The sequence below is a fragment of the Leptonotus elevatus genome, chromosome 2 (genome assembly GCF_054856555.1).
Source record: "Leptonotus elevatus isolate MCC_2025b chromosome 2, RoL_Lele_1.0, whole genome shotgun sequence".
NCBI lineage: Eukaryota > Metazoa > Chordata > Actinopteri > Syngnathiformes > Syngnathidae > Leptonotus > Leptonotus elevatus.
Genome location: NC_141240.1, coordinates 5,305,788 through 5,317,455, shown reverse-complemented (window position 1 = coordinate 5,317,455; position 11,668 = coordinate 5,305,788). Strand labels below are relative to the sequence as shown.

The 11,668-nt window shown below is 46.8% G+C and overlaps 2 protein-coding genes across 5 annotated transcripts in view; both read right to left on the bottom strand.

Annotated features, from left to right (window-relative positions):
• LOC147178254 (carbohydrate sulfotransferase 10-like) overlaps positions 1-1,199 on the bottom strand; it is a 10,429-nt gene extending 9,230 nt beyond the window's left edge. The window contains exons 1-2 of one of the 3 annotated variants that reach the window (XM_086069079.1): positions 680-1,199; positions 424-604 (exon numbers count right to left, since the gene is read on the bottom strand). The gene's annotated coding sequence lies outside the window, so the exon portion shown is untranslated. Of the gene's footprint in view, positions 1-423 lie in introns of all 3 variants that reach the window. The other 2 variants (XM_086069078.1, XM_086069077.1) reach the window with 2 other exon arrangements.
• A 2,817-nt stretch (positions 1,200-4,016) lies between these two features.
• chst10 (carbohydrate sulfotransferase 10) lies at positions 4,017-7,356 on the bottom strand. 2 transcript variants are annotated; one of them, XM_086068814.1, is made up of 5 exons: positions 6,488-7,356; positions 6,308-6,414; positions 5,994-6,231; positions 5,805-5,910; positions 4,017-4,737 (listed from the first exon to the last, which is right to left on the bottom strand). In XM_086068814.1, exons 1-5 carry the CDS (start codon positions 6,579-6,581, stop codon positions 4,251-4,253), a joined length of 1,032 nt encoding a protein of 343 aa, XP_085924940.1. In that variant the 5' UTR covers positions 6,582-7,356; the 3' UTR covers positions 4,017-4,250. The 2 variants fall into 2 exon arrangements, with proteins under 2 accessions (XP_085924940.1, XP_085924939.1); XM_086068813.1 differs by having other exon boundaries at positions 4,017-4,803; positions 6,488-7,352.
• Between the last annotated feature and the right edge of the window lie 4,312 nt (positions 7,357-11,668).

The following is an 11,668-nucleotide window of genomic DNA, read 5'->3' as shown; positions in this document are numbered from 1 at the left end:
ACTTTTGTTTTTACTATCTTTGTGGGGCCATCTCATTGACATAATGCATTTCCTAGCCCCATCCGCTAACCCCAACCCTCAAAAATGATTGCCTACCCCTATCGCTGACCCCAACCTCAACCATAACCCAATTCAAACCTAAACTCTAAAACCAAGTCTTGACCCTCAAAAAGAGGTATAAACTTGTGGGGCCCAGCAAATTGGCCCCACATGGACGGGTGGGCCCCACAACTCTGTGAAATCCCAGAACGTCGGCCCCACTATGTAAGAAAAACAACCCCCACACCCACGCACACACACACGCACGCACGCACACACACACACAATCAAAACTGTTTGGGCCTGATTAAAAAAATAAAATCTATTCACTGCAAAATGAAGCCAAGCTGGACAAAGCACAATAAACAAACTCTTGCATCTTACCTTCTATTCTCTTCAGTTTGAGTTATTTCTCCCGGCATACAGAGACGAGCGAAAGCAAAGCCACAGGCCAACAATGAGCAGGGAAAACTCGTTCCACAGGATGACTCAAGAGACATGACGGTGTTACTGAAAATATCATCGGCACTTCTCATTAGCATAAAACCTGCAGCTAAACAGGAACCTGTACAGTAGAAATTGTTCGTTAAAGTTTTCGTGACAGGCAGCAGTGGAATAGTGGTTAGCGTGTTAGCCTTACCGGCCTGAAGTTCTGGTCTGGTGAAGTCCTCTTGCCATTTGCCAATGTTCCTCTCAGCCGGCCCATCCACGTTCCTAATAAGGATGATGAGCGCTATACAAACTGGTTGTGTGTGTTTTTATTGTTCCGTCTTCAATTCCGCTTATCCGGGGTCGGGTCGCGGGGGCAGCCGCTTTAGCAGGGAAGCCCAGATTTCTCTCTCCCCAGCCACTTCAGCCAGCTCCTCCGACGGGATCCCAAGGTGTTCCCAGGCCAGACGTAGTCTCTCCAGCGTGTCCTGGGGCGTCCCCAGGGCCTCCTGCCGGTAGGACATGCCCGGAACACCTCCCCAGGGAGGCGTCCAGGAGGCATCCAAACCAGATGCCCGAGCCACCTCAACTGGTTCCTCTCAACGTGGAGGAGTAGCGGCTCAACGCTGAGTCCCTCCCGGACGACCGAGCTTCTCACCCTATCTCTAAAGGAGAGCCCGGCTACCCTGCGGAGGAAACTCATTTCGGCCGCTTGTATCCGGGATCTTGTTCTTTCTGTCACGACCCACAGCTCGTGACCAAAGGTAAGGGCAGGAACGTAGATCGACCGGTAAATCGAGAGCTTTGCCTTTCGGCTCAGCTCCTTCTTCACCACAACGGACCGATACAGCGTCCGCATCACTGCAGACGCTGCACCTATCCGCCTGTCGATCTTCCGCTCTAACCTACCCTCACTCGTGAACAAGACCCCAAGATACTTGAACTCCTCCACTTGGGGCAGGATCTCATCCCCGACCCGGAGAGGGCACTCCACCCTTTTCCGACTGATGACCATGGTCTCGGATTTGGAGGTGCTGATCTTCATCCCAACCGCTTCACACTCGGCTGCGACCCACTCCAGTGAGAGCACAGCACCACATCATCTGCAAAAAGCAGAGATGCAATGTTGAGGCCACCAAACCGGACCCCCTCAACGTTTCGGCTACGCTTAGAAATTCTGTCCATAAAAGTTATGAACAGAATCGGTGACAAAGGGCAACCTTGGTGGAGTCCAACCCTCACAGGAAACAAATTCGACTTACTGCCGGCAATGTGGACCAAACTCTGACATCGATCCTACAGGGACCGAATAGCCTGTATCAGGGGGCTCGGTACCCCATACTCCCGAAGCACCCCCAACAGGACTCCCCGAGGGACACGGTCAAATGCCTTCTCCAAGTCCACAAAGCACATGTGGACTGGTTGGGCGAACTCCCACGCACCCTCGAGGATCCTGCTGAGGGTGAAGAGCTGGTCCACTGTTCCACGGCCGGGACGAAAACCACAGTGCTCCTCCTGAATCCGAGATTCGACTTCCTGACGGACCCTCCTCTCCAGCACCCCTGAATAGACCTTACGTGGGAGGCTGAGGAGTGTGATCCCTCTAAAGTTGGAACACACCCTCCGGTCCCCGTTCTTAAAAAGGGGGAACCACCACCCAGGTCAGCCAATCCAGAGGCACTGTCCCTGATGTCCACGCGATGTTGTAGAGACGTGTCAACCACAACAGCCCCACAACATCCAGAGCCTTTAGGAACTCCGGGCGGATCTCATCCACCCCCGAGGCCCTGTCACCGAGAAGCTTTCCAACCACTTCAGTGACTTCGACCCCAGAGATAGGGGAGCCCATCTCAGAGTCCCCAGACCCTGCTTCCTCAAAGGAAGGCGTGTCGGTGGAATTGAGGAGGTCTTCGAAGTATTCTCCCCACCGATTTACGACGTCCCGAGTCGAGGTCAACAGCACCCCATCTCCACTATACACAGTGTTAATGGCGCACTGCTTTCCTCTCCTGAGACGCCGTATGGTGGACCAGAATTTCCTCGAAGCCATCCGCAAGTCGTTTTCCATGGCCTCACCGAACTCCTCCAATGTCCGAGTTTTTGCCTCAGCGACCGCCGAAGCCACATTCCGCTTGGCCAGCCGGTACCTGTCAGCAGCCTCCGGAGTCCCACAGGCCAAAAAGGCCCAATAGGACTCCTCCTTCAGCTTGACGGCATCCCTTACCGCTGGTGTCCACCAGCAGGTTCGAGCATTGCCGCCACGACAGGCACCAACCACCTTACGGCCACAGCTCCGATCGGCCGCCTCAACAATGGAAGCGCAGAACATGGTCCACTCGGACTCAATGTCCCCCGCCTCCCCTGGGACAATGGAGAAGCTCTGCCGGAGATGGGCGTTGAAACTCTTTCTGACAGGGGATTCTGCCAGACGTTCCCAGTAGACCCTCACAATACGTTTGGGCCTGCCTGGTCGGACCAGCATCTTACCCCGCCATCGGAGCCAACACACCACCAGGTGGTGATCAGTTGACAGCTCCGCCCCTCTCTTAACCCGAGTGTCCAACACATACGGCCGCAAATCTGATGACACGACTACAAAGTCGATCATCGAACTGCGGCCTAGGGTGTCCTGGTACCAAGTGCACATATGGACACCCTTGTGCTTGAACATGGTGTTCGTTATGGTCAGTCCGTGGCGAGCACAGAAGTCCAATAACAAAACACCGCTCTGGTTTTGATCGGGGGGGGCCATTCCTCCCAATCACGCCCCTCCAGGTCTCACTGTCATTACCCACGTGAGCGTTGAAGTCCCCCAGCAGAACGAGGGAGTCCCCAGGGGGAGCGCTCTCCAGCACACCCTCCCAGAAAGGGTGGGTACTCTGAGCTGCTGTTCGGTGCATAAGCACAAACAACAGTCAGGACCCATCCCCCCACCCGAAGGCGGAGGGAGGCTACCCTCTCATTCACCGGGGTAAACCCCAACGTACAAGCACCTAGCCGGGGTGCAATGAGTATGCACACACCTGCTCTGCGCCTCTCACTGTGGGCAACTCCAGAGTGGAAGAGGGTCCAGCCCCTCTCGAGAGACGCTTGCCTTCGAGCCTCACCTCCAGGCCTAGCTCCAGAGGGGGGCCCCGGTGACCCGCGTCTGGGCAAGGGAAACAAAGATCCAAAGTTTGTATTCATCATTGGGGTCATTTGAGCCATGCTTTGTCTGGTCCCTCACCTAGGACCTGTTTGCCATGGGTGGACCTACCAGGGGCATGAAGCCCCGGACAACATAGCTCCCAGGCTCATTGGGATACGCAAACCCCTCCACCACGATAAGGTGATGACTAACGGAGGGTTTTTATTGTTCTAGCACAAAGCAAAACATAAGCACCACCACCACCTGTGTTGAGGACCGTTTCCATCCTTCATTTTTACACTGCATGTTGCACTTGTAATCATTCTGAAAGGCTTGAGCAGGTCCTTGTGACTAGCAGCTAAAAGAATGGCGCAAGTGAGATTTTGCCATCTGGAACAGTGACTCCACCGTAGAGCAGGACTTCAGTAATTATCAGGCTCTTTATTACCTTTAAACCACATCCTCTCAAGTGTACAAAAAATGTAGAAAAGTTCTCAGACCTTAACGATCGATACAGTGTACAGAAACTAGCTGGTCAGTGCTACATACCAACAATCAGTTGCATTTGAGTGACACTTGTGATCAATGAAGTGACACTGCACTTGTTCGATACAATCCACGTCAGCTGTGTGACACGCCATCAGCTGAATTCATGTCAGTTGAGTAGAAAGTCAGGTGTTGGGTACCCAAATAAGCGAAAGTCGCCCTGGTATCGCACGTACAGCCGCCTGATGTCCCGTTTGCTGATTTCTGAGAAGTAGCGCTCAATCTTGGTCTTGTTGTAGCGTGTGATGCCAGGCGGGATGGCCGGGTAGGACACCAGCCGCTCGATGCCCGCTCTCCTCAGGATGTGGGCGGCGTCCTGCTCCAGTGTCTCGTGGTGGCCTATCACATCGTAGTGGATGTCGCACGGCGCGCACAACTCTGAGTACGTGGTCCAGTGAATGATGTGTTCGCCAAACTGACGATCCAGGCGGCGGCGGCCCTCCACGTCTCCCAGGTAACGAACAAAGTCCTCAAAGTGCAAGCCGGCCGGCGCCAGGTCACTGTCACGATGGCTTCTGCGGTATTTGCGGATGATGACCGGAGCGATGTCGTGCCGGTACCAGGGCTCAAAGCGGGGATTCTTTATAAACTTGTCACTGAAGGCAGAAATCAGACGCTCGAATGGATCTCTCACGATGAAAAACTTAAAGTACGTTTTTAACCTGTTGAGCAGAACACAACATACGTTATCTAGTAGTAAATATTCTTAAAGAGGAAGTCAACCCCAAAAATGTTTTTGAAAATAATACGCTCTATGCAGCCCCACTCATCTAAATATGGTATTCTGGTTAATACTGCATTAGTGGAATATAAATTATGACGCAAAATCCAGCCATTTTGCCACCTGCTGTCGACTGAAAATGACATCAATGTTGCTCAGGTTTGATGTAACAACCAATCACAGCACAGCTTCAGAAAACAGGTGAGCTGTGATCGGTCATTGTCTGAGTCCTGAGCAACTGTGACATCATCTTCAGTCGACAGCAAGTGGCAAAATGGCCGCCCCCTGAGATGGATAAAAACGGCCGGATTTTGCATCATAACTCATATTCCACAAATGTAATATTAATCAGAATGTCATGTTAGACTAGTGAGGTCACATATAACATATTGTCAATAATAGTGGCAGTACCACTCTTCGTCAAAAGAACAATTAATTTCAATGAAACCCGTCATCAGGGCCACCTTTGACTAAATTGGGACACAAAGTGAATTCATTTGGAGGCTCGCCCCCGAAATGCAAACTATACCATTAAGCTGATTGTAAACGAGTTAGCAAAGACATTTAAAGGATAGGCGCCGCCCTGAGTGGGTTACCTCATTGCTGCTTTAAATAATCATTTTGGCCACATTTTGTATGACACATCCGCCCGTAAACTAACAAAATTTCAAAAAGTGTACCAAATCAATCCCTCTCAGAATACTGCGTTTAGATGCAAAATACCACAATAATTTTTCTTTTACTTGACCTGATGGCATGCCAGTAACTTGTAACTTACTGACAGCAGAAACTGTTATGCCACCTTAGCTTTCCACCATAAATGCTTATTTTTTGTTACATGCATAAGGTTCCTTGGTGGCTTGATGATGAAGCGATGCCTTTACAAGGGAAAATGCAATCTAATCTGTATACTTGGCGTGGAGGGTCATCGCTGTGACTCACCTGTGTGTAACTTCCTGTGGCGTCAGTGATGAGAGGCGAGGCAGGCCGTTCTTCTCATGGTCGTGGACCAGGTTCTCCGGGATTTCCTCCACGCCTGAAAAGGCTCCTGTCAAACGCCAACAATAACACGAAAAGTCAGCAGATGAGTCGACGGCACACGTGAATCAAAGCAAAGCGTGTCAAACGTACCATTGAGAGTGATTAGGACCTTCTTCCACTGCGTGTTTCCCACTTTGGGGGTCTGGCAGAACAAGATGTTGTGCTTGTCGCAGACAAAAATGCGGTCCAGGACAAACTTGCTGATAGGGATGTGAGTCAAATTCATCAGGCTGCTGTTCTTACATACAGCGGAGAGCAGTTGTAGTCGCTTCTCAACAATGAAGTCCCACTCAGCCATAGTAGGGGTAGCTGAGGACTGAGCCCTCCACTTCAATAAATCACACAAAGAACTCAATCATAATAAATAAGTCATTAGTCATTGTTTCCCTTGTTTTCCTTGTTACCTGATCTGGTTGCTGTGAAACCGGTTTTCCTACAGTGGGCAGCGGAAGCTTTTCCTCCCTGAGTCCCGACCCAGTTGAGCTCTGACCAACAAGCCGCTCCTCATAATCTGTAACATATCAATGAGGGCGCTTTTAAGAACAAAAAAAAACACTTTAGCCATCACAGAGATATGAACCCACCATCGACAGCTTTGCGGCTAATGAACTTGGTGACAAACACGAGGATGAGCAGCACCCAGCCGCAAGCCCCGAGGAAGAACCAGTGGTGCCGCATCGCTGCATCAGCCTGCGGCCAAGGAATCCTCTGGACGGCTGTTGACAGCTATTTCAGGCTAGAGATGCCCAAACATGTGCATGAACGGATGACGTCTACTCGGATGGAAGTTGAAACGTCTTCACTCACAAGCAAAATAGTCCATTTGCGTTCGAGTCAATGCCCCGAGAATGGCAACAGCTAGCTCACTCACTAGCCTAGCCATTCGCTCCAGTTGGTAGCCGTGGATTTGGAGCCACTAGCGCTAAATTGGCTACAAGTCTGCGGCCAGAAACTAAGGTTGCCTCATGTTTATGTTTCAACGGCGATTGTTCTTGCTGGAAGGCGTGGTGACAGCAACCAGGCGTTTGGCGTTGTCAAGCTGATTTCAGTGGAGATAGCCGACCAGCTGCTAGCAAGTCCGGTAAAGTTAGCAACAGATTGGCAGATTCGGTGTTGTCGGTCCAATAACTCCAAAATGAAACGTCATTATTGGCTTATTCCAAAAACAATTTGAATTTCAGTAACACAATTTGTGGTCTGAGCAGTTCATGTGTTGTCATGCTCTTTCAACAGGCTGCGCTGAGACCGTCAACAAATAGAAGCTGCTGAAAAGAAAAAATCCTATTAAAAATCCATAACGTCATCATTATTCATTGTCGTGTTTTTACAATAATTACACGCATAGAATATGTCCACCTAGTTACATTAAAAAACACAAAAAAATTACATTAGCATGTACAATCATGACGTTTTAGAATACTTGAGTAATCAAGAAATTAAAAAATCAAATCAAAAATCAACTTAACACAATCTCTCCAAAATAAGTAATATATACTATAATCAACATGGCACCACTAATACCTGGTATTAATTTTGAAATTCTTCAATGAAAATTAATTAAACTACTGTGTCTGAAAAGTTTTTGTGTTTCGTGGTTGTTTTTAAGTGACGGTGGTTGATGGAACACTTTACAAAATCTTTCCTGCTACTTACGTCTCCACATGATCCACAAGTGAGTTAAGATTCAGATTCTGTGACGGCGAACTAATGTTATATGTGGTATATCTGGTCGTGTCAAATTTTTATTTATTTATTATTTGATATATTTTTATTAAATTTTCTTGAAATCTACTTGAGTGGTGGCCAGTTTACTTGGATGGCTTGCCCAAGTATTAACACGGTGTGGGGAAAACTGCTGTTATGCTATTGCCTTGTGAGCTGCACTTTAATTGTTTCATATGTTTGCCAGTGAAGTTTGTATATTTTATTATTTAAAAAACAACAACACTTGACTAAAAACTAACCAATTGAATAGGAACTGAGGATTAAACACATTAATGTGCGAATAATAATTCTGCAAACATGAATAACATAACACATCAACTTAAATGTGTAATATGTAAATTGCCTTTGAAATTACTTTCCTTTAAACGTCATACCCATCAGTATATTTATCGGTATATATTCTTATTTATTTTTTAACCTTCCAGTTGTCAAGAGTGTGAGGGAAGCATTTTTTAAAATTTTGAGGGCGACTAAACTGTGTTTTAAGACTATAGGTGAAGACATAATTGTTATACACTCTTGTACAGTAGATGGCAGTATGCACATGTATATTGCTTGCATTTTGTCATTAATAGAAAGAAGCAGAAGAAGAACCTTAATTTGTTGACGGTCCCTGCGCACTGTCTCAGCGTCCTCTTCGTAAGAAACAATGTCATATTCCTCATTCCGATGACAAGTAGGTACATTCAAAATGGTCTCATATCAACTTGTAGGTCATTGCAGCAACGAACCAGATCACCACCCCACCATACTGTGTTAAGTGAAATAGCGGTGCAGTAGCTTGTAAAAAGCGCTTGGTTTCATCCTGCCCAAAGCACTACGCCGAAGTTGATTCGAGCGCACCGTCCCGTCCCGGGAGCGCGCATGTGTGGAATGAAATCGGTGCCACATTACTGTTTTCATTCAAAAACATGAATACAATTTTGTTTTATAGGATTTAAAATTTTATAAACAAGATTTTACACACACAAAAAAAGGCTTGATTTCAATGGAGAGAAGCAAAAGAAAAACAAGCAGGGCACGTTCAGCAGTGGATTCGAGATGCGTTCAATTGACCATCCACACAGTAGGACATCTCATATATACATATATACATATACAAACGAATTAAATGCATCAAACAGCAGCTAGTACGTGAGCAGTGAAGACATTGCAGGGGGTATGTGCAAATGTTTTATAATGTATTTCCCAGATCAATGACAATCTGTCACAGACGCACCAAAATCAGAACAGACACGTCAAAGCGTCAACTCAAGTTTCTCATTAAAGCTCAGATAAAACAGCCATCATGGGTCTCAATACTATTCTCGTTCTGTGTTCTGTTCTTGTTCCTGATATTTAAAGTTTACATACCTGTTCAGAGGTTACTGATTCAAAGTAGATATTTTTTTGTGTGATACTTAGGCTAGTTACAGAGGCAGGTTTATTCTTTATGTTGATTATTATATTACTTATTTTCAAGGCAACATATGATTTATTTTTGTATAATTTGAGTTAAAAAGAAGACACCGTAAGAACGAAATGTTAACATTTAGAAATTTCTATAAAAATGTTTTTCATTTAATCAGCTCGGGGCAGTAAGGGAGTACTCATGGTATGACAAAATGTTTCAGGGGTACACAAGCCAAAAAGTTCATCTTATTATTCACAACAATTGAACTGTAGGTGATTGATTCCGTCTAAATATATGTAAAGCTACACATATGCATCTGTTAAATCAACAAAGTTTTGTGATTAAATCATTATTAGTAGTGAATAGTGAATCCATAGTGAATTTCAGAAGGTTTCCCATTTTCTCAGCAAAGTTACAGGGGATATCTACTTATTCTGGCAGGATGTCTGTGAACCTGCCAGAACTCTATCCCGCGACAATGACACAGGTGAACCCTAAGCATCAATTTACTTATTCTGTGCATTCCTATAAGATTATTATCAGTAACTGTAGCAAATATGAGCAGGTGAAAGCTGGATCTTGTAGCCACAAAGCCATATTAATGCGCCGCACATATAGTGCCTGAACGTTACATTATGGCCTTAGTGCACCATAATCTGAACAAAGATGGTGACTTGGCGGGAAAACACACCAGATCAGTCTACTATCTGCTGCTAATTGCTAGCCTGGCAAGAGCCAGATTGATTTGTGCTTCACTCGAGGGAGTTCTCCACAATATCAGTCTGGGACTGCTCCGCGTTGATTTGCTCGGGAAAGGCGAGGCATCCTGTACAACACTTCGAGCTGATTGGACGAAGCAGAATAGTGTGCCTGTCTACCTAACTTTTGTTTCGACCAATCACGGCAAAGGATGAAAATGTCGTCACCGACATGCGACTGTTGTGACTAGCTGATATCATGGCGTTGAGTTTATGATGTTGGTTTTGGAATATTGATATGCGGATAAAGGAGACGAATTCAGCAAGAACAGAATTAATTGCAGCGAAATTACCAACAAGAAGCAAAACCTATCCTACGGCTATAAGGCTAGTATCAAATCATGAGTAACTAGGGAAACAAACAACAAAAAAGTGAAATTGAAGAAAAAGAGAGAAAATGGAACCAGGGTCTTTTTGCCTTCTTAAATAAAAAAAACCCCGCCACTATAGCCATAACTCTCTTAGAAAGACGGGGAGGCTGTCTCAGGCACGTGGAGGTCGAGGAAAATCTCCTCCACTGGGGGTGATCGTTTACCAGGGGGGGGGTCTTAGGTTGGTTAGCGCAACACTGTAGTTGCTAAACTAACGCAGCTCCCCATAGAGTTACTAGCCTGTCCCAAAAGTCATGCACTACCCCGAGAGTACCTGAAAAAGGAGGAAAAGCGAAGAAGTAAAAAATTCAGAGCATTATTGGCGGTACATCGAGACTAGGGCCTTAGATTGGGCCAGACTAGCCAGACTAAATAAAGCTTTGGAAAGAGTATTCCAACCTACTTTTAAAAGGCACTAAGTACGGGGGAGCTTTTCATAGCTAGCTGAGACATTAAAGAACTGATTTCACGCAGCATGTATTCAGAAGTATCACAACACTTTGAGTGTACATAATCCTTGAATTACCGTTACCAATCGTTTCACGGTTTATCTAGTCTAATTCCACATAATGCTATTGGTGTTAAGGGCTAGGATCGTACCCTTAAGTGTTCCACCAAGCATCTGTAACCAAATAGACTGTAAACCATAGTCCGTTAACTTCTAGTCATTCTTTGTAAGCAATCCTTGAATCCGCGGTGGCGTGCATAAGGCGCGGGGTCACAAACCAGAAGACCTTTAACCAGATGACAGATAACAGAGCCTTTGCAACATGGAGAGCAAGTCTTTCAAGTCGCTATCGTCACTCAACGCTTTGGGCGAGATGGGGTTGGCGACAGGATCAGAGAGTTGTTGAATGATTTTGAACAATGTGGGATCGCCGGCTTGCTGAGCGACCAAGTCGGAGGTCCGAACGGGCGGTACACACGCTACAGGGCCCAAAGTGGTCGGTGCGGCAGTGGCGACACGTGAGACTGTGGACCTCCAGGGTGGGATGTGGAGGGAAGCCAAGAGTTATCGAATGTCCAAGGAGTCCCGTTCAGGGCACCTTGCTTGGCTAACGTGTCCGTCAGATTATTAAAGTGTTTATCAGGTCCTTTAACTTTTGAGTGTCCCCGGACCTTTTCCCGATAGACGTGCATATCATTAGAGAAAAAAACCAAGTGGTCGCACGTCTCAATGAGATCACGGTGTTCAACGTGTTTCGACGCTGACGTGAGGAAACCATTTCGACGCCACGCCATTAGGTGACAGGTGAAGGCGAGGCGGGCATAGTTTGAGTCGGTGCAGATAACCAGCTCAGTAACACCGTGTTTACAGCCGTGACACAGCCACGGGTACCCGAGAAACGAAGTCTGAGTCGGGGCTTGAAACACATGGAACTGAAGGTACTCTGTATGACCTCCTAGGTGCAACACAAGTGGTTCGGTAATGTGCAAAACAAAACAAAATTCTCTGCCATTAAGTGCCGTGGCCCTGATGGGTCTGGCGAGAAGTTCAGTTCTAGCCCCAAGGACTCT